Source organism: Narcine bancroftii, chromosome 14, assembly GCF_036971445.1.
Source record: "Narcine bancroftii isolate sNarBan1 chromosome 14, sNarBan1.hap1, whole genome shotgun sequence".
Taxonomy (NCBI): Eukaryota; Metazoa; Chordata; class Chondrichthyes; order Torpediniformes; family Narcinidae; genus Narcine; species Narcine bancroftii.
Genome location: NC_091482.1, coordinates 2,171,534 through 2,196,416, shown reverse-complemented (window position 1 = coordinate 2,196,416; position 24,883 = coordinate 2,171,534). Strand labels below are relative to the sequence as shown.

The following is a 24,883-nucleotide window of genomic DNA, read 5'->3' as shown; positions in this document are numbered from 1 at the left end:
ACACACACACACACACACACACACACACACACACACACACACACACACACACACACACACACACACACACACACACACCCAGAAGGTGGATCAGAGAGCAGAGAACCCTGCGTCCCAGCTCCTAGCCCCACGTTCTTCTTCAGTGTGGTCCTGGGCCATGGTGAGATCTGCTCACTCTGTGACACACCCCTTTCTCGTCATGGAGGAGAGGTAATGTTTACTCCTGCCAAGCCAGGCCCTCCGGTTGCATCAATAAAATGGATAAGTTAATGTTTAATTCCTATTCTGTTATATACAAGTGACTCCCGCCACAATCCTGGCACTGGCACTCGACGCTGGCACTGCACCACAATGGGATCCCATTGGAGAACCGTTTGGGCCTTCAAGGATCAGATCATTATTATCCTGACACCTCTTCTCCTGCTCCCTCTGCCTCTGGTCATTCCCACCAAGGTAAGGTGACAGAGTGTTGACAGGTTATGCATGAGGAGCGGCCGAGTTGGGGACAAGACCTTGCCTCCCTCAGTGGACAGATCTGCTCACCTGTAGCTATCCCCCCAGCTCAGTCCAGCAGCAACAGCGGCAGCTGCCTCCAATTATACTGGTTACGGGGATCCCAAGTTGACTCGTTCAGGTTAGAATGGGAGGGAACTCTAGACTAATAAGAGCAGCCTCACTCTGGGTCTGACCCCAGGAGTGTGTGACTGGGTCAGTGCTGAGGGAGCCTCACTCTGGGTCTGACCCCAGGAGTGTGTGACTGGGTCAGTGCTAAGGGAGCCTCACTCTGGGTCTGACCCCAGGAGTGTGTGACTGGGTCAGTGCTGAGGGAGCCTCACTCTGGGTCTGACCCCAGGAGTGTGTGACTGAGTCAGTGCTGAGGGAGCCTCACTCTGGGTCTGACCCCAGGAGTGTGTGACTGGGTCAGTGCTGAGGGAGCCTCACTCTGGGTCTGACCCCAGGAGTGTGTGACTGGGTCAGTGCTAAGGGAGCCTCACTCTGGGTCTGACCCCAGGAGTGTGTGACTGGGTCAGTGCTGAGGGAGCCTCACTCTGGGTCTGACCCCAGGAGTGTGTGACTGAGTCAGTGCTGAGGGAGCCTCACTCTGGGTCTGACCCCAGGAGTGTGTGACTGGGTCAGTGCTGAAGGAGCCTCACTCTGGGTCTGACCCCAGGAGTGTGTGACTGGGTCAGTGCTGAGGGAGCCTCACTCTGGGTCTGACCCCAGGAGTGTGTGACTGGGTCAGTGCTGAGGGAGCCTCACTCTGGGTCTGACCCCAGGAGTGTGTGACTGGGTCAGTGCTGAGGGAGCCTCACTCTGGGTCTGACCCCAGGAGTGTGTGACTGGGTCAGTGCTGAGGGAGCCTCACTCTGGGTCTGACCCCAGGAGTGTGTGACTGGGTCAGTGCTGAGGGAGCCTCACTCTGGGTCTGACCCCAGGAGTGTGTGACTGGTTCAGTGCTGAGGGAGCCTCACTCTGGGTCTGACCCCAGGAGTGTGTGACTGGGTCAGTGCTGAGGGAGCCTCACTCTGGGTCTGACCCCAGGAGTGTGTGACTGGGTCAGTGCTGAGGGAGCCTCACTCTGGGTCTGACCCCGGGAGTGTGTGTGACTTGGTCAGTGCTGAGGGAGCTTCACTCTGTCTGACCCCGGGAGTGTGTGATGGGACGGTGTGGAGGGAGCTTCACTCTGTGTCTTGACCCTGGGAGTGAGTGATGGGATAGTGCGGAGGGAGCTTCACTCTGTGTCTGACCCCGGGAGTGTGTGATGGGACGGTGTGGAGGGAGCTTCACTCTGGGTCTGACCCCGGGAGTGTGTGATGGGACGATGCAAAGGGAGCTTCACTCTGGGTCTGACCCCAGGAGTGTGTGACTGGGTCAGTGCTGAGGGAGCTTCACTCTGTGTCTGACCCTGGGAGTGTGTGATGGGATGGTGCAGAGGGAGCTTCACTCTGGGTCTGACCCCAGGAGTGTGTGACTGGGTCAGTGCTGAAAGAGCTTCACTCTGGGTCTGACCCCAGGAGTGTGTGACTGGGTCAGTGCTGAGGGAGCTTCACTCTGTGTCTGACCCTGGGAGTGTGTGATGGGATAGTGCGGAGGGAGCTTCACTCTGTGTCTGACCCCGGGAGTGTGTGATGGGACGGTGTGGAGGGAGCTTCACTCTGGGTCTGACCCCGGGAGTGTGTGATGGGACGATGCAAAGGGAGCTTCACTCTGGGTCTGACCCCAGGAGTGTGTGACTGGGTCAGTGCTGAGGGAGCTTCACTCTGTGTCTGACCCTGGGAGTGTGTGATGGGATGGTGCAGAGGGAGCTACACTCTGTGTCTGACCCTGGGAGTGTGTGATGGGACGATGCAGAGGGAGCTTCACTCTGGGTCTGACCCCAGGAGTGTGTGATGGGATGGTGCAGAGGGAGCTTCACTCTGTGTCTGACCCCGGGAGTGTGTGATGGGACGGTGTGGAGGGAGCTTCACTCTGGGTCTGACCCCGGGAGTGTGTGATGGGACGGTGTGGAGGGAGCTTCACTCTGGGTCTGACCCCAGGAGTGTGTGACTGGGTCAGTGCTGAAAGAGCTTTACTCTGTGTCTGACCCCAGGAGTGTGTGATGGGATGGCGCAGAGGGAGCTTCACTCTGTGTCTGACCCCAGGAGTGTGTGACTGGGTCAGTGCTGAGGGAGCTTCACTCTGTGTCTGACCCTGGGAGTGTGTGATGGATGGTGCAGAGGGAGCTTCACTCTGTGTCTGACCCCAGGAGTGTGTGATGGGACAGTGTGGAGGGAGCTTCACTCTGGGTCTGACCCCAGGAGTGTGTGATGGGATGGTGCAGAGGGAGCTTCATTCTGTGTCTGACCACAGGAATGTGTGATGGGATAGTGTGGGGGGAGCTTCACTCTGTGACTGACCCTGGGAGCGTGTGACTGGGACGATGCGGAGGGAGGTTCACTCTGTGACTGACCCCAGGAGTGTGAGATGGGACGGTGTGGAGGGGAGGGGGGAGCTTCACTCTATGACTGATCCCAAGTGTGTGTAATGGGACAGTGTGGAGGGAGCTTCACTCTGTGTCTGATCACAGGAATGTGTGATGGAACAGTGTGGAGGGAGCTTCACTCTGTGCCTGATTCTGCCCTGAGTGTGTGTGACCAGGCAGCACAGAGGGAGCAGTGGGGACTAAGTTGGTGAAGTGCATGGCAGAGCAGCTACATTGCAGGTACGGTGCCTGGAGTCTGAGCAATTCGACCTGCACTTTTTATTGTTACTCAATACTGCAACGATTAATCTTTTACCTTTGGCCGAGAGTGAACTGTTCAGTACAGAGATGCAGAGCTCAAGCTGTCAGTGTTTCACAGGTTATATGTGTGACGAGGTTTGCAATTGGCACGAAAACCTTCAGTGAAGCAGAGTGGACATCTGTAATAGCACACACTGCTTCTGACCCCCACCTTGCAGAGGGAATATCTGGGGCACCTTCTCTTCACATACTCCCTCCCTCCTCACCTTCTGGTCACACACTCCCTCCCTCCGCACCTTCTCATCCCATGCCCCCTCCCTCCGCACCTTCTCATCCCACACACCTTCCCTCCCCACTGTCCCGTCACACACTCCCTCCCTCCGCACCTTCTCGTCCCACACACCTTCCCTCTCCACTATACCGTAACACATTCCATCCCTCCGCACCTTCTCATCCCACACTCCCTCCCTCCCCACTGTCCCATCCCACACTCCCTCCCCACTGTCTTGTTTCACTCCTTCCCTCCGCACCTTCTCGTCCCATAATCCCTCCCTCTCCTCTGTCCCGTCACACACTCCCTCCCTCCCTCCGCACCTTCTCGTCACACGCCCCCTCCCTCCCTCCCTCCCACTTTCCCATCCCACACTCCCTCCGCACCTTCTCATCACACACTCCCTCCCTCCCCACTGTTCCATCACACACTCCCTCCCTCCCCACTGTTCCATAACACACTCCCTCCCTCCCCACTGTCTTGTCACACACTCCCTCCCTCCCCACTCTCCCATCCCACACTCCCTCCCTCCACAACTTCTCATCACACACTCCCTCCCTCCCCACTGTCTTGTCACACACTCCCTCCCTTCCCATTTCCCATCACTCATTCCCTCCCTCCACACCATCCCAGCCCATCACACACTCCCGGGGCCAGACCCAGAGTGAAGCTCCCTCCACACCATCCCATCACACACTCCCGGGGTCAGACCCAAAGTGAAGCTCCCTCCACACCGTCCCATCACACACTCCCAGGGTCAGACCCAGAGTGAAGCTCCCTCCACACCGTCCCATCACACACTCCCAGGGCCAGACACAGAGTGAAGCTCCCTCTACACTAATGTTTTTCCGGTAGGATCCCAGGGATGAGACACCATCTGCTGGTGTGATTGGTGAAGCTGGGTTCTTCAGTGTTAAGTCCTGGGAGTGGTAGAAGTTCGGGACAAAACAGAATTCCGCAAGAACTTTGGAAAAGGAAATTGATAAAAACAAATGTTAATGGAGAGAGTTCAGGGTGGTGAGGACATAGAGATAGGAGCAGGATTTGGCCGCCTGGCCGGTTGAGCCTGCTCCCCCTCAGTCGTAAACTCAGCTTCACCAACCTGCCTCTTCCCCAGATCTCTAATCCCCTGTTCACAAATTCTGTCTCTTAAGCTATCTCGAGGCAGTGCCCACTACCCTGTGTCGAGTATTCCCCTGATTCACTCCTCTCTTGCAGAAGCAGCTCCTTCTCATCTCCGACCTAAACCAACCCCCCCCCCCCCCAACTTGTGTGGTGCTACGACCACCAGCCAACTGCAGGGGCCGATCTCTACCTGCAGGAAGATAGGTGACTGCAACTGGCAGTCTGCCGATCAGCTGACCCAAATATAGACCTAAGCCGACCCCTCCTGAGCCATCAAGAAGCATGAACCAGTGTTCAGACTTTTATCTGAATAAAGCCTGTTGTCCAGTCTTTTGAGTTTTGCGCTTGCTCGCTGCTACCTCAGTGCACCACAACTTGTCCCTGAGGTCTGGTCTCCCTAGCCTGTGGAAGCAACCTTCCTGCCTCTGTTTTTGCTGCCTTTTTACCTGGTACAGTGAGAAGGGTTATTTTGAGAGCAGTCTAACAGGTTAACTCTAACATGTACACAAGCTGTGTAAAGAGCACGATTTTAGCTGACTGACTGTCTGTCTTTCGGAATCATGTCAGGGCTCTTGTAGGAACACGCGGTGTCCGAGGGGATGGTGGCTGAGTTCAGGGGATGATGGGCCCTACCAGGGGTTTATGGGAACAATTGTGTTTGATTTTGATGTGTGATACTGGGTAATACAGAAATGGTCATAACTACTGCTCCTCTCGGCTTTGTTGCCACGTGTTTTGGTTTTAGTTGTCAATCTGTGTGTGTTTTGTGTTTGTGATGTTGTAGCTTGAATAAAGTTTGTATATTTATATCTAAAAAAAGCACAATTTACAGAGTGCAGGGTTGAAAGGGAGGATTAATTAGCACCAAGCCAGGGTGGTGTGAGGGCATTGTGGTGGGGTTCAGTCAGGAGCCTGATGGCTGCAGGGAAGACTCTGTCTTTAATCCTGTTGGTGGGTGATTTCACACCGTCAGCCTCCACCCTTCGGGGGGGGGGGGGAGAGAGAAGAGAGTGGGTCCGGGGTGTGATGGGTCCTGCCTTTCCCAGGCAGTGGGAGGTGAATGTGGAGTCCACGGAGGAGAGGGAGGCTTGTGTGACATTCCGAACTGCATTTACCACCTTCCACAGCTTCTTCCAGCCTTGAGCAGAACTACTCTCGTCCTGTACTGTGAATTGCCCAGCGATGCAGCTTTAAAGCCCTTGCTCAGGGAGAGTAGGGGTTGGAGGGGTTGCACCCACTGTGAGCAGGTTCTCTGTGCCATTTCCTGGACTGAACGTTTCTCTCTCCTTGTTCAGGAAGCCAAGTGCGGGTTCACCATCCTGGTCATGGCTGTGTACTGGTGCACAGAGGCCCTGCCTCTGGCTGTCACTGCTCTCATCCCTGTCCTCTTCTTCCCATTATTTGGAATCATGAAATCGTCAGAGGTAGGCGGTTCTCCACTGTGACAGAGGGAGTGAGGGGCCTGAGGGGGATAGGGAATGGGGGGAGGTGGAAGGAGATAGAGGGGATGGGGCAGGAGGGGGATGGATGGGGCGGGAGGGGGATGGGGGCTGGAGGGGAATGGAAGGGGATGGAGGGGGATGGATGGGGCGGGAGGAGGTGAGAGGGGGATGGGGGCTGGAGGGGGTTGGGGGCTGGAGGAGAATGAAAGGGGATGGCTGGAGAGGTGGGAGGGGCTGAAGGGGTGGGAGGAGGATGGAGGGAACTGGAAAGGCAGAAGGGAATGGAGATCCCATTAGGCACTGGTTGTGGAGACCATCACAGGTGGTAAACCATCTGACCCCAGGAGTGTGTGATGGGACTGTCAGGTCCTCTGACTCACTCAGCCCACCGTTCACCCTGTGAACGATCATCCTAACCACGCCCCCCCCAGTGCCTTAACGTGTCCCTCATCCTTACCCTGTCTCTGTCTGTCCTCCACACCCACCCTGTCTCCATTTGCCCCCCACACCCACCCTGAAGGCCTTGGCAAGTAGGATTAAGGAGAACCCCAAGGCATTCTATGTGTATGTGAAGAACAGAAGGATGACGAGAGAAGGTGTGGCCGCTAAAAGGAGGCAACACATGCCTGAAGGCGGAGGAGGTTGGGGACGTCCTAGATGAATACTTTGCTTCAGTAGTCACCAGAGAACAGACCTTGAGGTCAGAATAGAACAGGCTTGTGTGCTGGACCATGTTGAGATTAGAGGAAGTGCTGGACCTTCTTAAAAACATTAAGATTGATGTCCTTGGGGCCCGTCGCAATATACCCCAGGTTGCTGTGGAAAGGGAGGAAAGAGATAGCTGGGGTGTTGGCTACAATCTTTGCATCCTCCTTGGCCACAGGGGAGGTGCCGGAGGATTGGAGAATGGCAAATGTGGTCCCTGTTTAAAAAAGGTTACAGGCAGAATCCTGGGAAATACTGTCTGGTGAGTCTTACGTCAGGAGTGTGCAAACTATTGGAGAGGATTCTTCAGGTCAAAATTTGAGCATTTTTAGCAGTCTTCTCAGGGACAGTCAGCATAGCTTTGTGAAGGGAAGGTCATGCCTCACGAGTCTAATTGAGTTTTGTGAGGAGGTAACAATGAAGGTAGGGTGGTAGATATGGTCAACATGGATTTGACAAGGTCCACATGAGAGACTCGTCCAGAAAGTAATGAGGTATAGGACCCAAGGAACCTTGGCTGTGTGGATTCAGAATTGGTTTGCAGGTAGAAAGGAGAGAGTCATAGTGGACAGAACATGTTGGAGGTCGGTGACTAGTGGAGTTCTGCAGGGATCTGCTCTGGGACCCCTGCTCTTGGTGATTTTTATAAATGACCTGGATGAAGAGATGGAAGGCAGGGTCAGTAAGTTTTCGGATGATACGAAGGTTGGAGGAGTTTTAAGTTGGGTGCAGAGGAGATTTACCAGGATGTTGCCTGGATTGGGAAAAAAGTCTTATGGGACAAGGTTAGCAGAGCTGGGACTTTTCTCTTTGGAGCAAAAAAGGATGAGAGAAGACTTCATAGAGGTTGACAAGATTCTGAGAGGCAGAGATAGGGTGAACGGCCAGCACCTGTTTCCCAGAGCAGAATCAGCAAACACCAGAGGACGTGTGTACAAAGTGAAGGGGGGTAAATTTAGGGGAGATGTCAGAGGTAAGTTTTTTTTTTACACAGAGGTTGTGGGGGCCTGGAATGCTTTGTCAGGGTTGGTGGTGGAGGCTGGAACATTAGGGGCATGTAACAGACTCTCAGACAGACTCGTGGATGGAAGGAAAATTGAGGGTTACGGGGTCAGGAGGGTTTGGTATTTTTTTGGTAGGAAATTGCTATCAAGGTCGGTACAACACCGAGGGCTGAGGGTCCTGCCCTTGCTGTTGTGCTCTATGTTCTACTTACTCAATACACATGTCCTCTCTGTTCCCACAGCCATGTAATCTCTGTTCCAGGTATGCATGCAGTTTCTGAAGGACACCAACATGCTGCTTGTTGGTGGACTGATCGTGGCCATCGCTGTGGAGGAGTGGAACCTGCACAAACGCATCGCACTGAGGGTCCTTTTGATTGTTGGTGTGAAACCCTCGCTGTAAGATTCCGTTAATTGTTGATCTGTTGTCAGGAGGTGGGCACCATTTTTCGTCTCTGAATGTCGGATATGTTGGTGACCATATCAGTACTTGGTGGTGTGGAGGCAGTTAGGAGAATATGTCAAACCGCCTTCAGTAGTAAACCATTCTCGTCCAGTCAAACTTTGTCCTTCCCAGCCCCGGCCTTTACCCTGTGTCACCCTTCACGTTTCCTGTACTCTCTCGCTTCAATTTATATGGAGCCAGGTTCTATGCCTTCGGTGCTCTGTGGTTGGTCAGGGATTACTTAAGATGGTATATGAGTGGAAAAAACAGTTGAGAACCACTGATTAAGATATTTCCAACTGTGGAATCACCCATGATTCTTCACAGGGGTTCAGACCATAAGATTGGGAGCAGAAATAGACCATTCAGCCCATCGAGTCTGCCTCACCATTTAATCACTAGCTGATCCATTTCCTCACTCAGCCCCACTGCCTGGCCTTCTCCCCAAAACCATTGATGCCCTGGCTCATCAAGAACCTGTCAATCTTTCCCTTAAATACTCCCAATAACCTGGCCTCCACATCCACTCATGGCAACAAATTCCACATATTCACCACCCTCTGGCTGAAGAAATTCCTACACATTTCAAATCATATATTGAAAAATCCTTCTTGTCGTTAGGTGACTGAAATTGCATACAATACTCCAAATGTGGCCTCACCAGTGTCTTGTAGAAAACATCCCAACTCCTTAATTTAAATTTAGACATACAGCACAGTAACAGTCCCTTCTGGACCATGAGTCTGTGCTGCCCAATCAACCTACAAACCCTATAAGTTTTGAACAGTGGGAGGAAGACCACAGAGATATGGGGAGAATGTACAAACTCCTTACAGACAGCATGGGATTCCAACATGTTTGTTGACACTGTAACAGTGTCACGCTAACCGTGTCGCTAACTGTACAATAAATGAAGGCCAATGGCCCTTTGCTCTCCGTCGATGCTGTGTGGCCTGCTGAGATCCCCCAGGACTGCGGGTGACCCAATGCAGGGGGTGCCTTTGTGTAGTAGCGAGGGTTGTCTGGGAGAGGGTGCCATGAGTTGATGGTGCAGGGTCCTTCCTTCCCAGGTTGATGTTGGGCTTCATGGGTGTCACGGCTTTCCTCTCCATGTGGATCAGTAACACGGCCACCACCGCCATGATGGTGCCCATCGCCCACGCCGTGCTCGACCAGCTCAGCACGGTAAAGTCCGAGAACGTGGAGCTTCCACAGGTCTACGAGAATTGGTCGGTGGATTGGGAAGCACGGGAGACGCCAAAGGCCAGCGACCTTGTCTCCACGGATACAGACGACCCCAGACCCACACACGGTGCGGAGAAGATAGGCAGCAACATGGAGAAATGTAAGTGCAGGAGCGGTTGATTAGTTTGGCTTTTCTTTGGCCTAAACCTCCGATTGCATGATGCTAGGCGCACTCTGCCTCCTTACAGCATGGAAGGAGGTCATTTAGCCCATCAAGTCTATCCCATTCACACATCCCACCAACCCCGCATTCTAACACCCACCCTACACTTGTGTATTCACAGTGCCCAGCTAATGCAATGGGAACATGCTAACCCACACCACATACATGTGGGACATGTAAAATTCTAACACACCCCACATGCGTGTTGAACTTGGAAACATTTTAACCCACCCCACATGTGTGTGGAACATGGAAACATTCTAAACCACCCCACATGTGTGGGGAATGTGGAAACATTCTAAACCACCCCACACCCATGTGGAACGTGGAAACATTCTAACCCACCCCACACGCATGGGGAACGTGGAAACATTCTAACCCACCCCACATGCATGTGGAACGTGGAAACATTCTAACACACCCCACACACTGTGGAATGTGGAAACATTCTAACCCACCCCATATGTGTGGGGAACATGGAAACATTCTAACCCACCCCATATGTGTGTATGATGTGAGAACATCTAACTCACCCACCACATAGGTGTGAGTTAGATGTCCCCAAATCACAGATGCACAACATTGAAGGCCAAAGGGCCTGTACTGTGATGTAGTGTTCTATGTTCTCGACACGTATGACCTCTCTGTCATATGCGGAAACAGGGAGAACATGCAAACTCCACAAAGACAGCATGGAAGTGGGGATGGAAGATAGGTTTCTGGTGCTGTGAGACAGCAGCACTACTCGCTGGGCTGCTGAATGATTGCGCCCCAGTTACTGGTGGGACAAGGATGTGGTGTCCTGATTTCCGCAGAGCACGGATGTGTGTGGGGTATGCGGTGTGGCATGACACACCGGTTTCCACCCCTGGGGATGGCAGTGGGGGGCAGACAGGGGGGGTGGGGAAAGGGCTGGGAGACCAAGGCAAGGGAGGGGCTGTGAGGCACCCTCCTCAATGATCCACCACCTGGGGCAGGTCCTGCACCCCTCCCACCGCCTGTCCCAATGCCCGTCACCTTAGCCCCTCCCCATCCCCTCCCTGCCCCATCCCCCACACACCCCTGCCCTCGCCCTCACCCTCCAACTGACCCTCCCCTACCTTCTCCCCTTCCACAACCCCTCCTAATAAACCCCACCCATGGCAGCAAACCCCGCCCACTACAACCTACCCATCATGTCTTTATCCTGGTTTGCTCTCTTGATCATGGGAACCATCCTAGCCACATCAACTCTGTCCAGGCCTTTCAGCATCTGAAATGCCTCCATGAGGTCTCCCCTCTCATCCATCTCTACTCCAAAGAGTCCAGTCCAAGAGCCACCAATCGTTCCTCATACACTAACCCTTTCATTCCTGGAATCATCCCAGTAAATCTTCTCTGAACCCTCTCCAATGCCAGCATGTCTTTTCTCAAATACGGTGCCCAAACCTGTCCACAGTTCTCTACGTGAGGTCTCACCAGTGCTTTACAGATTCTCGACGTCACATCCCTGTTCCTCTAGAAATGAACCCCCACACTGCATTCACCTTCTTTCCCACTGACTCAACCTGGAGGGCCACCTTTTGGGTATCCTGCACGAGGACTCCCGCCCCTTTGCACCCCCGAATTTTGAATTTTATCCCCCTCTAAATAATCATTTGCCCATCTATTTCTTCTACCAAGGTCCATGACTGTACATTTCCCAACATTATATTTCATCTGCCACCTCTTTGCTTGTTTTCCAAGTCGATCCTAGTCTCTCTGCAGCCTTTCCATATCCTCAGCACCACCTTCCCGACCACCTACTTTGATATCATCTGCAAATTTACCCACAGGAAATTTGGGCCTGTTTAAAGGAAGATTCACTAGAATGGCATCAAAATTCTAGAGGGAATTAAATCTCATAGTGTACTTTATTTATAAAAACCCTAAAATCTTTATAAACCACAGTATCTGGCGCGGACGAATCCTTCGACAAAGGTCAGATGATCAGCTGGGGCAGAACCCTTACCAAACTACTGCCCTGGCCTGCATATATAACATTCTGACAGGATTGAACAGGTTAGAGACAGGAAGAATGTTCCAGATGTTGAGGATGTCCAGAACAAGGGGTCACAGTCTCAAGAGAAGGGGAAAGCTGTTCCAGACTGATATGAGGGAACTTCTTCCCTAAGAGAGCGGTGAAGTTGTGGAGTTCTCTGCCATAGGAAGCTGTTGTGGACGGTTCATTAGATATGTTCCAAAGGGACCTGGATGTGGTCCTTGTGGCGAAAAGGATCACTGGGTTTTTGGGGGAGAGCAGGAATGGGGTTCCGAGGTCTGTGATTAGCTAGGATCCAAGAGAATGGTGGAGCAGGGAGAGCAGGCTGACAGCTGCTGTGGTCTGAGAATTCATGGTGGCCACCTTGGCCCTGCCTGGAGCAGACAGCCCTGACCATTGCCCTGCCTGGAGCAGATGTCCCTGAAATTCACCCTGCCCGGAGCTTGGCCCTGCCTGGAGCAGACGGCCCTGACCTTGCTCTTGCCTGGAGCAGACGGCCCTGACCTTGCTCTTGCCTGGAGCAGATGTCCTTGACCTTGGTCCTGCCTGGAGCAGATGGTCCTGTCCTTGGCCCTGCCTGAAGCTTGGCCCTGCCTGGAGCTTGGCCCTGCCCTTGGCTAAGCCCGTCCCATTCCCTCCCTTCCCATGATGAGCTGCTTTGAATGTGAGATTCTTCATCCTTCAGCCAATGGACATGCCCAGTTGCCAGAGGACACACCACCAGCTGTTGAGCAGCAGAATCGGATGACTGAGAAACACCAGAAGCTGTCGAAGGGGATGAACCTGTGCGTCTGCTATGCGGCCAGTATCGGGGGCACGGCCACACTCACAGGGACCACCCCCAACCTCATCATGAAGGATCAGCTGGATGAGTGAGTGTTCCTTGGCTCCCAATATGGGCATCCCCACTGCCCCACAGCTAGTCCGGAGAACCCCTCCCCCTCCCCCACCAGCCTGGCTCTCCCCACCTCTTCATCCTGGTGGCACCCCTCCAACACTGTGCAGAGCCGCCGGTGGACAGAGCAGTGGGTTTACCACTGAGGGAACACATCATGGCTGTTACCCTGGGGCACCAGTTACAGGAGATGAACTCAGAGTGAACTGCAAATTCCTAACAGATTCTCCCATCAGAGAAGGTATCAAAACACTGGCACCCATTGGATTCTCCCCACCCACTGAATCCCCTCATCCATCACTAACTCTCCCCCTGTACCCTCTCCCCTATCACCTGCTCTCCCCATCACCCAATCTCCCCATCACCCGCTCTCCCCATCACCCGCTCTCCCCATCACCCGCTCTCCCCATCACCCGCTCTCCCCCTTCGCTCACTCTCTCCATCACCCGCTCTCTCCCCGCAGTCAGTCTCCCCCCACAGTCCCTCTCAGCAGACACTCTCCCCACCCTCTGATACTCCTCCCAGAGCCCACGGGCACCACTAGTGCACTCATTGATTCTCCAGCTCAGAGTCCTGGACCCTCTTGGCCAGTTAACTTTGCCCAGAGGTGGATGTTCTCCCCATCAGCTGTCTGTTTGGGGCGCAGCCCACCGGCTAAGGCGAGAGCTGTGTCCACACTGTCTGATAGGTGTGATGTGCTTCATACGGCAGACATATGGGAACAGCCCACCACATGGCTGCCAGCTGGAATGGCTTCATCTCAAGGATGGCCTCATCTCTTCCCCGTGGGCATGACTGAGGCAGGAGGTGTGCAACGCTCTAGAACTCCAGCCGTCTGTTCTAAGGTTTAATCTTTTAGTGCAGCGGAGTTGCTCTGTAGAAATCATGAGCTATCTGATCTGAAGGACCCACACGTTTGGGGAGAGATCTTTGCAGGTTCCTGGTCACCCACTGTCTATCTGTAGAAGGAAATTCTCACATCCGATCCTGCAATTCCAGCCTATTGACCACAAACCCACCCATCCCACAATCCCATCAACACTGTCCCTCTCCCCCCTCCCACCCTGGATTCCACCCCTCGCCAGGAGCAATATCTCAAACTGTTGGGATGTTGGGGTGAACTGGAGCACCCGGTGGAGCAGGTGGGGGGGGAGGTAGGCCAACCCACAGCATCATAGAGTGTGGAGAGGTGGAGATCGAACTAGAATTTCCTTAGGTTCGAGGCAGGAGCACTCCTCGCTGAGCACCGTCCTCACTGCCCCGTCTATTTCTGTACATTCTGGGCAAATCAGAAATTGGGACTGTTGGGAAAGTCCACACAGGCATCTAATGACCTTGGTCTGCTTTCAGATTTTTCCCGGACAATGGAGACATCATCAACTTTGCCACCTGGTTTGGTTTCTCGTTCCCCTGTATGGTTTTTATGCTGATCATTACGTGGATATGGCTGCAGACTTTATTCCTGGGATTTGAGTAAGTTCCCCTTGATTGCACAGTCCCACCCAGCAGAGGAACTTTGCATCTCAGAGGCATTCCCCGAGGGATACGACTATTGGAGGTCTCAGCAGGGCAGGAGTTATCTTTGGAGGGGAGTGATGGATAGCTCGAGACCCTGCTGCACACACAGGTCCACAGATCCAGTGTGCCCATGCCCAGGGCATCACAGGTAAACCCCTCCCCACCATTGAGAATATCTACAGGGAACGCTGCCGTCGGAGAGCAGCAGCAATCATCGAGGATCCCCCACCTCCCAGCCCACGCTCTGTTCTGGCTGCTGCCATCAGGAACGAGGTCTCGGTGCCACAAGACTCACACCACCAGGTCCAGGTACAGCTACTCCCCCTCCACCATCAGACTCCCCAACAACAAACTCAATCAGGGACTCATTTAAGGACTCGGTGCACTTTATTGCTGCTTTCTCTCTGTCTGGCATATTTTATTTGTTTACCTGTTTGTTTTATTTAGTAATTCTGCCATGCCCGCAGGAAAAGGAATGTCAGGATTGAATGTGATGTCATGTCTGTTCTCTGACAAGAAATCTGAACTCTGTCCCTTGGCAGCACAGTTAATGTTACAAGGGTGGCCTGGTTGGTGGAGTGCTGTTACAGTGCCAGCGATTGGGACCGGGGTTCGAATCCTGTGCCATCTGTAAGAAGCTTGTACGTCCTCCCCGTGTCTGTGTGGGTTTTCCCCGGGGGCTCCGGTTTCCTCCGACTATTCGAAACATACAGGTTTGTAGGTTAATTGGGTGCAATTTGGCGGCAGAGACTCACAGGTAAAGGGCCAGTTACCATGCTGTACTGTCTATCCACAGATCCGTCCAAATGTTTCTTACACATTGCAATATAGTACCTGCCTCAACCATCTCCTCGGGCAGCCCGTTCCACACACCCAGCATTCAGTGTAAAACAGTTACCCTCAGGTTCCTGTTAAATCTCTTCCCCCCACCCCCCACTAAAGTTTCCAGTGGTTCTCAACCTTTTTCTTTCCATTCACATCCCACCTTAAGCAACCCCTTACTCACAGAGCACTGATGGCATAAGGATTACTTATGTGAGGGGAAAGAAAAAGATTGAGAGCCACTACCTTAAACCTTTCTCCTCTGGTAACTGATTCCCCGATTCTGGGTAAAAGACTCTCCACGTTCTCCCGATTTATCCCGAGTGGGATTTTCTACACCTCCATGAGATCACCCCTCATCCTGCGCTCCAAGGAATCAAATCCCCGTCTGCCCACCCTCTCCCTGTTGCTCAGGCCCCCACCCACTCCAATCCCCTCCTATTCACGGAGTTACCCAAGTGTTTCTCAAGGGAAGCTAACGGCCCTGCCTCCCCCATTTAGTTGTTTCATGCACCCACCCACCCCCCTCCGAGGGCAGAACTGACCATCACCTCCCTTCCAAATCCATCTCCCCCAGGCAGGGGGAGTCCAGACCGGTGCTCAACCTTGGGGTGGAAGTGGCTTCATGGGGCTGACGGGAGGTGGAGAGAGGGCCGTGTATCTGTGCGAATCTCTATTCCAGTGGGATGGGCTTGATCAGAGGTGGGGAGAGTGGGATCTGTGGACAGAGGGTTGATGGTTTGAAACCACTGTAGACTCCGAAAAGCTTTTATATGCGTGTCTATGTCTGTTCATGACTGCAGCAAGTAAGAATTTCAGTGCGTTTGGATTTATGTAGAACATGGAACATCACCACACAGAACAAGCCCTTCAGCCCACGATGTTGGGCTGACTTTACAACAATCTAACCCTACCCTCTCTCACACCCAAATCCCTCTATTTTTATCCCATCTAAGAGTCTTTTAAAAGCCCCCAATGTTCCAGCCTCCACCAACATTCCCAGCAAGGCATTCCAGGCCCGCACCACTCTGTGTAAAAAAAACTTCCCCCTGACGTCTCCCCTAAACGTCCCTCCCTTCACTTTGTACACACATCTCCTTGTGTTTGCTGTTGTCAATGTGCTGGCTGGCCACCCTATCCCTGCCCCTCATAATCTTAGACACCTCTAAAAGGTCTCCTCTCACCCTCTGTCACTCCCAGCTCTGTCAGCCTTGCTTCGGAAGACATAGTGTATTCTGCAATCCAGGTGACATCCTGGTAAATCTCCTCTGGACCCTCTCTAAACCATTTACATCCTTCCTGCAATGAAGCGAACGCAATATTTCCAAGTGAGATCCAACCACTAGAAACAATAAACCCTCTGAATCATAATCACATTATCTTTTTTTCTCTCATGGTAATTTAAATGTATTGTTTATTGGTGTGTTTTACGATCCTGGGTAACTGTAACAAGGAATAAGAGTTTCTGTGCCGTTTCAAAGTTACAAGTTCAGATTTTTTGTCAGAATGAACAGACATGACATCACGTGTAGCCCCGAGGTTCCTCTTCCTGCGGGCCAGGCAGAGTTACCGATTATCGTTAACTGTAAATTGTACTCCAGAAGAAAGAAATTTAAACAAACTGTGCAGATCTGTGATAAATAACATGCTCAAATCAGAGTCCTTAAATGAGTTTGTGGTTGAGGAGTCTGATGGTGGAAGGGGAGCAGCTGTCCTGGACCTGATGGTGCTAGTCTTGTGACACCGATACGTCTTTCCTGATGGCAGCAGTGAGAACAGTGCATGTGCTGGGTGGTGTGGATCCTTGATGATCGCTGCTGCTCTCTGACGGCAATGTTCCCTGTGGGAACATGGTGGGGAGGGTTTTGCCTGGGATGTCCTGGACTGTGTCCACTACCTTTACACTCAGGGGTTTTGATGTAGCCGATCAGCACAAGTTCCAATACTTAGCACATTGTATGAAGTGTAGGACTGTGAACTCTGACCTCTCCTCTGCCATGGGCTCCCACTTCAGGCCCTGATATCAGCTCCCTCTCTCTCAGCATCAAGGAGAATTTTGGCTGCATGTCCACAAAAAGCCAGAAGGATGTTTCAGCGTACCGTGTGATCAAGGACGAGATGAAGGCGCTGGGCAAAATGACCTTCGCTGAGATCGAGGTGCTGATCCTCTTTATCCTCTTGGTCATCCTTTGGTTCACACGGGAACCAGGTTTCATCAGTGGATGGGCCACCGTACTCTTCAACAAGGGCGGCATAGAGTGAGTCTGCCCCTCTGCCCACTCCCCCTCCACTCACCCCACACCCCCTCCCCATCCTCTCCCACTTCCCCTCTCCCCATCCCCTTCCCCCTCATTCCTTCCACCACCTCCTCCTCCACCCCTTTCCCTCCCCTCTGTCTTATCCCCTGCCCCAACCTCCTCCACTCCATCCCCTCCACCTCCCACTCCAACCCCTTCCCTCCCCCTCCACCCACTCCCACTCCCCAAACCCCCTCCACCCCATCCCCCCTTCCCCCTCCCCTTTGCACCCTCCCCCTCTGCTCCTTCCCCTCTCCACCCCAGCTGTGGTTTTTCAGCCCCTCCCCTCTGCCCTCACCACTCTCCTCCTCCCCCTCTGCCCCAGCTGCAGTTTGTTTGCCCCACCCCACCCCTCCCTCACCGCCCCTCTGCCCTCTCCCCGTGTTCATCATCCTCTTCAATCTCTGCCTTCTGCCTCCCCCCCCACAGCTACGTGACTGATGCCACGGTAGTCATCTTCATCTCACTCATCATGTTTGTGGTCCCATCTGACAAACCCCGCCTGCCGTGCTGGAACCGAGACCAGGAGGATGGGGAGCAGAGTTATGCAGGTACACAGGGTCTGGGGGGGGTGTAGGTGGAGCGGAGCCGTGCAGGTACACAGGGTCTGGGGGGGTGTAGGAGGAGCGGAGCCGTGCAGGTACACAGGGTCTGGGGGTGTGTAGGGGGAGTGGAGCCGTGCAGGTACACAGGGTCTGGGGGGGTGTAGGGGGAACGGAGCCATGCAGGTACACAGGGTCTGGGGATGTAGGGAGGGCGGAGCCTTGCAGGTACACAGGGTCTGGGGGGTGTACAGGGAGGCGGAGCCGTGCTGGAACGCAGGGTCCTGGGTGAATTGGGAGAATGGGGAGTGTAGGTCAAACCACACTCAGAATATTGTGAGGAATTCTGGGCTCACACCCGAAGGAGGGATGTGGTGGAGCAGATCCAGAGGAGGTTCCCTAGAATGAAAGTGAAAAGTGGTTCCTCCTCATCTCCAGGGGAGTAGATTTAGGATGGAGATGAGGAGGATCTGCTTTTCCTAGAGGGATGATGAGTCTGTGGAATTCGCTGCCTGTTGAACCAGTGGAGGCGACCTCAGTAAATACATTTAGTACCAGGTTGGATAGATTTTTACATTGCATTTTTACATACACCAGTTTTCACATGTGAAGCGTTTGAAGGTTCTGGAGTTTAGCAGAATGGGTGGGGGGAGGGCATCACACTGAAACCTGTCAAATGTAAATTGGCGTGGGTAGAGTGGACGTGGAGGGGATGTTTCCTGTGGTGGGGATGTTTCTTGTGGTGGGTTTTTCTGGGACCAGTGAGTACAACCTCAGAATACAAACACGTCCCTTTGAGATGGGGAGGAATTTCTTTTTCCGGGGAATTCGTTGCCACGGACGGCCATGGAGACCAGGACACTGGGGATATTTAAGATGGAGGTAGATACATCCTCGATCAGAAAGGGAATCAAGTGATATGGGGAGAAGGCAGGAGGATGGGGCTGAAAAGTGTATTAAATCTGCCACGATGGAATGGTGGGGTAAACTCGATGGGCTGAATAGCGTGGTTCTGCTCCTTTGTCTTGTGGTCAAAGACCAGACCTTCATTGGAACCCCCATCACCTGCAGCATTGGAAGAGGCCATCCTGAACACCATCGCTGTAGTGATGTGGGTGTGTGGACACAGCAGGATCCCACATACTGCAATGCTAGGAGTGGGGGGGAAGATGTACCCCTCTGATGGAGAGGCCATTCATCCCACTGAATCTATGCCATTTTTCAGACCTCTGTTCTCATCAACCCTCCCCTGGCCCAAACCTATCACCCCCGTGCACCAGGGGCAGTAAACACACCTACCCACATATCCTGGGGAGGTGGGGAAACCTATGAGGGCACTGGGAGAATGTACAAACTCCTCACAGACAGCAGCAGGAGATCCGGCTTTAACCAGGGTTGCTGGAGGGGCAAGGAGGGAGCGGCACAATGCAGTTCGCCGTCCTCTGCCTCAAAGGATCGGTGAGCATGGGACACAGAGGGAGAGGGGTTGGTCAGGGAGTGGCACGGTTGTGCGGGGAACATTTCCCGGGGTGTTGGTTCAGTGGGGACGATCCAGGAAAAATTTGAAATACCTGGGATGTCAAGTCAAGTTTATTGTCAAGTTTACAAGTGCAACCTGATGAAACAGCATTCTCCGGTCCTCAGTGTAAAACATGCAGAAACACACCCAGACAGAACACACATACAGGCAAATGATACACACGTAGGACAAGTCTTATATCATTACAAATAAATAAATAAATATTGCTTTGTAAATATGAGAGACTCGGAGGGTCAGTGTGAACGGTTCATTTGGTCGTTCACCATTCTTGCTGCCCGTGGGAAGAAACTGTTCCTCAGCTTGGTGGTGCTGGCTCTGATCCTCCTGGATCTCTCCACTGACGGGAGCAGCTAAAAGATACTCTCTGCAGGGTGGAAGGGTTGCTCGATGACTTTGTGCACCCTCTTCAGACACCGTTCCTGGTCAATTATGTCGATGGTGGGAGGGGGGGATGGAGACACCAGTGATCCTCTCTCCACTCTTATGGTCCTGTGGATCCATTTCTCTGCAACAACCAGACCAGACTGTGATGCAGCCAGCCAGGACATTCTCAATAGAGCTCCTGTAGAAGGTTGACATAATGTTAGCCGGTCGCCTTGCCCACTTCAATCTTCTCAGGAAGTGCAGTCACTGTTGAGCCTTCCTGACAAGTGATGAGATGCTGAGTGTCCACGATAGGTCACTAGTTAAGTGAACTCCAAGGAACTTGGTGCTGTCCACTCTTTCAACTATAGAGTTGTTGTTATATAGTGGAGGGTGGTCATTCCTGGTCCTCCTGAAGTCCACGATCATCTCCTTCATCTTGGAGAGAGAAAGGATGGAAGCCAGACTACTGACCTGCCTTCTCTTCCCCAGATAAAAAGCCCAAGTATGGACCTGCCCCACCACTCCTCACCTGGAAGATCGTTCAGGAGAAGATGGCGTGGAATGTGGTGTTCCTACTGGGAGGAGGTTTTGCTCTGGCTAAGGGCAGTGAGGTAATTGAGGGATTCCCAGTGCACAGGAGATCTCAGGTGCTGGACACTATCTCCCAGAACCATTGAACACAGAAACAGGCCCTTGGGCCCAGCTTGTGGTACTCCACCTGGATCACGTCATAGGCCGTGTTTTCCCTCACTGATGACTCTGCAACACATCTTCACAGAGCCCTGTAGCTGTGGGTGAAACAAAACTGCTCAGATGCTCCGTTCCCCCAACCTTGATGGGTCTCAAGAGGGGTGCTGGTCTCCTGAAGCCTCGCTGAAGGCTTACCCTTGTCACTGGCATGCTTTCCCCCTGCCCTGACCCAGCTCTTGTCAGTGTGAGAGGGGAACTACAGCACAGAACCATTTGGCTCTTCTAGTCCATGACGAAATAATATTCTGCCTAGTCCCACTGACCTGTACCCAGTCCACAGCCCTTCATACCCCTCCCATCCATGGACATGTCCAAATTTTTCATAAATGTTAAAATTGAGCCCACATTCACCTAGTAAATCTTCTCTGCCCTCTTTCTATCTTATACATATCTTTCCTGACACTAGGTGACCAAAATTGCACACAATTCTCCAAATTTAGCCTCACCCAATGTGTTGTACAATTTTACCTTAACATCCCAACTCCTGTACTCGATACTTTGATTTGTCCAGCTGTGACACCACTTTCAGGGAATTATGTATCTGTATTCCAAGATCCCTCTGTTCTACCGCATTCTTCAGTGCCCGACCATTTACCATGTACATCCAAAATACAACACTTCACACTTGTCTGCCTTAAATTCCATCTGCCATTTTCCAGCTGGTCCTGATCCCTCTGCAAGCTTTGAAAACCTTCTTCACTGTCTACAACACGTCTAATCTTAGTGTCATCTGCAAACTTGCTGATCGAATTTCCCACATTATCATCCAGATCATTGATATAGGTGACTGACAAACAACAATGGTCCCAGCACCGATCCCTGAGGCACCTCTAGTCACAGGTCTCCAGACTGAGAAACAACCATCTACCACGACTCTGTCTTGAAGTGAAAAGCAGTTGACGTTTTGGGCCTGAGCCCTTCATCAGGAATCTGTTTCTCCAGAAACATCTGCTACCTTTCAGTCCCCGTGATATCTGTGACCTGCTGAGATTCTCCAGTATGTTTGCGTACTGCTCCCAACCCCAGCATTTGCAGGCTTTCTGCTTGAGCAACAGCTGTGGGAAAGGAGGAAAGGGCCTGAGTTTTGAGGAGAGTCTCCCCTCGACTCCTCCCTCCCACAGACACGGTTCATCCAGCAGGTAGTGTTTGGGTTTCTGGTGCGAGCGCTCCCTCAGGTCCAGGACTGGACTTCATGGTTACGTCTTCTCTTCCAGGAATCCGGCCTCTCCAAATGGCTGGGGCAACAGCTCACTCCTCTGGAGGCCATTCCTCCATGGGCTATCGTCATGCTGCTCTGCCTGCTGATTACCACCTTCACTGAATGTGCCAGCAACGTGGCCACCACTTCTCTCTTCCTGCCGATTCTGGTGGCGATGGTGAGTCCGTTCATCACCCCTAACCCCGTGGAGTTAGATCATTGTCATGTAATATTACATCGAATTGCCTTCTGCCCAACGTGAGGCAGAAACTGTTCCTCAGCTTGGTGGCCAATAGTTCGAATCCCACTCTGCTGGATTTTAGGAACTAAATAAACCCAAAACCATTCGTAGGCACCACACGAACAGTGGCCATCAACCTCACAGGCTAGTGAAGGCCACCGGTTCCTCCTGAGACAGTGGGGTGAATGGATGGAGCTGATGCAGGGGAGGTTGGTGGCCTGACGTATGGTCACACCTCTCTGCAGGTTCTAAGGATCTGGAGCAGAGCAGTTCCCATCTTGAAAGAACACTTTAGAACATTGAATACTGTACAGGCCCTTCGGCCCTCGATATTTTGCTGACCCATATATTCCTACAAAAATAACTAAACCCTATCCTGTAACCCTCAATTTTTCTTTCATCCATTGCCTGTATAAGAGTCTCTTAAATACCCCTAATAATCCAGCCTCCACCACCATACCCAGCAAGGTATTCCAGGCCCCCACAACTCTTTTCATAAAAAACCTACCCCTGACATTTCCCCCAATCTTCCCTCCCTTGTACACACGTCCTCTGGTGTTTGCTACTCCTGACCTGGGAAACAGGCACTGACTGTCCACCTATCTCTGCCTCTCATAATCTTGTAGACCTCTATAAAGTGTCCTCTCATCCTTTTACGCTCCAGAGAGAAAAGTCCCAGCTCTGCTAAACCCTGCCTCATAAAATACATTTTCCAATCCAGGCATCTTTCAGTTGCAGAATCTCGCTGCTTGAAGGAAGGATTTGAGAGATGTGGTCAAATGCAGGCAGGCGGGATTACTGTGGGAGGGGTCACTGATGGTGGGATTCCTGTAGGTGGGATTACTGTGGGCGTAACTGCTGGGGGCGGGGCTGCTGGGGACGGGTCTGCTGGGGGCAGGACTGCGCCAGGTGGGACATTTTGGGCCTAGGGTTCTATTTCCGTGCCTCTCCAAGTGGAGAATCATCCAGTCCAGGAGGAGAAGATCCAGGGGAGATGGAACGCTCATGATGGACATAAGAGAGGTGCAGGAGGGTGGGCGCTGGGTCAGGGTGATGGCCAACAAGGATATGACTGGATGAGGAGATGCTGTGATGTAACGGTGAGTAGAGTTGGTGCCCCTGGGAGAGTGCAGTAGGTTGAGGGCCTTGCTCAGTGGTTGTTGTGTGACTGTCTTCACAGGCCAAGCGGATTAACATCAATCCCCTCTACATTATGCTGCCATGTACCCTCTGTGCTTCATTTGCATTCATGTTGCCAGTGGCAACCCCTCCCAACACCATCGTCTTCTCCACCGGGTTTCTGAAGGTGTCTGACATGGTAGGTACCGTCCAGCCACAATCTCATTCTCGGCAGGGATCTGTCCCCGTGGGGAGAGTAGCCTGATCCCATTCCTCAGCAGGGCTGCAGAGGATGAGGAGATACCACAATCTTCACCTCTCGTCTCCTTCCACTGAGCATGTTCAGCCATATCTTCATCCTATGTGTGGAGGGGCAGGGGACTTCTTCTACCTCTTTCCAATAGAAGAGGCAGCATCTGGGAGTGTCTGATGGGATGGTGTGGAGGGAGCTTCACTTTGTGTCTGACCCCGGGAGTGGGTGATGGGACAGTGTGGAGGGAGCTTCACTCTGTGTCTGACCCTGGGAGTGTGTAATGGGATGGTGTGGAGGGATTTTCACTCTGGGTCTGACCTTGGGAGTGTGTGATGGGACAGTGCAGAGGGAGCTTCACTACCCCGGGAGTGTGTGATGGGACATTGCAGAGGGATCTTCACTCTGTGTCTGACCCCGGGAGTGTGTGATGGGACGGTGCAGAGGGAGCTTCACTGCATCTGACCCCAGGAATGTGTGATGGGACGGTGCGGAGGGAGCTTCACTCTGTGTCTGACCCCGGGAGTGTGTGATGGGACGGTGCGGAGGGAGCTTCACTCTGTGTCTGACCCCGGGAGTGTGTGATGGGACGTTGTGGAAGGAACTTCACTCTGGGACTGACCCTTGGAGTGTGTGATAGGACGGTGCGGTGGAAGATTCACTCTGGGTCCGACCGTTATGTTGCTGAAGTAACATTTGACCATCTGCTGTGAGATCTCTCCTTATCTCTGTGCTGTTGAACAGGTGAAAGCTGGATTCATTGTCAATCTGCTCGGCGTGTTGATAATCTCACTGGCAGTGAACACTTGGGGCATGATGATGTTTGATCTGGGCACGATACCCAGCTGGGTGAACACCACAATACAACCATGAACTATTGGAGGACCACCCTCCTGTCACAGGACCACCCTCCTGACCCAGCCCATAGCAGTGACCAGTGTGGCCGGTCTCTCAAACAATCATCCTGTTATACTGCTCCAAAGGGACCCATCCAGTTCCTTCACTGAGTCACTATTTGTCAAAACACAAGAGTCAAATCTCACTGGATCGTCTGAACTTTGTACAAAGCCCAGTGGTCAGCCATGTCCCGCTACTGGTTATCCTGGGAACACTGGGTCACATTGGTGCTGAGGTCTTCCCCAGTTCCGCCTCACGTTGACCGGTGGGAGGCTGATCCTCCTCCCTTCCACGGGACGTCAGCAGGCACAGAGCCTCCGTCCCACAGGAGCAACATCTTCACCAAGAACCAGAACCCCTCCACCTAATCCAAACTGTTATTGGTGTGTAAGCCCTATGTGTGTCTGTGTGTGTTGAGGTGTTCATGTGTGAGAGTGGGTAAATGAGAGATTGTGTTTGTGTGTTTGTGAGTGTGTGTGTGTATAAGTGTATTTGTGTTTAAGTGTGTGTGTGTGTGTGTGTGTGTGTGTGCTTGAGATGTTTGGGAACGGATGGTGAGTTTGGAGACAATAGAAACATTAAAAATTAAATACCTCCCTGACATCTGTGGCAATTTCATTGTGAGGTGAGGGGGGGAGGAGAAGGAGGGGTGGGATGGGAGAGGAGGGAGGGAAGTTGGGAGGGGAGGGGTGGGGGAGGGAGGGAGGGAAGTTGGGACAAGTAAAAAGAATAAAGAAGCCAAATTTGTGGTTAAATCAATGGAAGAAATGAAACTTATATGGAGGAGGCAACACCCAAGAGAGAA

General features: G+C 52.6%; 1 protein-coding gene across 3 annotated transcripts; it reads left to right on the top strand.

Moving 5' to 3' along the window:
• Nucleotides 1-71: 71 nt before the first annotated feature.
• LOC138749825 (solute carrier family 13 member 2-like) lies at nucleotides 72-24,679 on the top strand. 3 transcript variants are annotated; one of them, XM_069911742.1, is made up of 13 exons: nucleotides 72-210; nucleotides 300-453; nucleotides 5,915-6,043; nucleotides 8,033-8,169; nucleotides 9,286-9,560; nucleotides 12,329-12,515; nucleotides 13,889-14,011; nucleotides 16,921-17,136; nucleotides 17,605-17,726; nucleotides 20,113-20,234; nucleotides 21,588-21,749; nucleotides 22,993-23,130; nucleotides 23,926-24,679. In XM_069911742.1, the coding sequence occupies exons 1-13, from the start codon at nucleotides 158-160 to the stop codon at nucleotides 24,052-24,054; spliced, it is 1,947 nt and encodes a 648-aa protein (XP_069767843.1). In that variant the 5' UTR covers nucleotides 72-157; the 3' UTR covers nucleotides 24,055-24,679. The 3 variants fall into 3 exon arrangements, with proteins under 3 accessions (XP_069767843.1, XP_069767844.1, XP_069767845.1); XM_069911743.1 differs by lacking the exon at nucleotides 300-453 and having other exon boundaries at nucleotides 131-210; XM_069911744.1 differs by lacking the exons at nucleotides 72-210; nucleotides 300-453 and adding an exon at nucleotides 978-3,202.
• The last annotated feature ends 204 nt before the right edge of the window (nucleotides 24,680-24,883 follow it).

What these genes read in the sequence shown, in the direction of transcription:
- LOC138749825 (XM_069911742.1), top strand. Translation starts at nt 158, where the DNA reads ATGGTGAGATCTGCTCACTCTGTGACACACCCCTTTCTCGTCATGGAG. An exon ending in TTCAACAAGGGCGGCATAGA is followed by an intron (nt 17,137 to 17,604) that starts GTGAGTCTGCCC and finishes CCCCCCCCACAG; the next exon opens with CTACGTGACTGATGCCACGG. An exon ending in TTCTGAAGGTGTCTGACATG is followed by an intron (nt 23,131 to 23,925) that starts GTAGGTACCGTC and finishes GCTGTTGAACAG; the next exon opens with GTGAAAGCTGGATTCATTGT.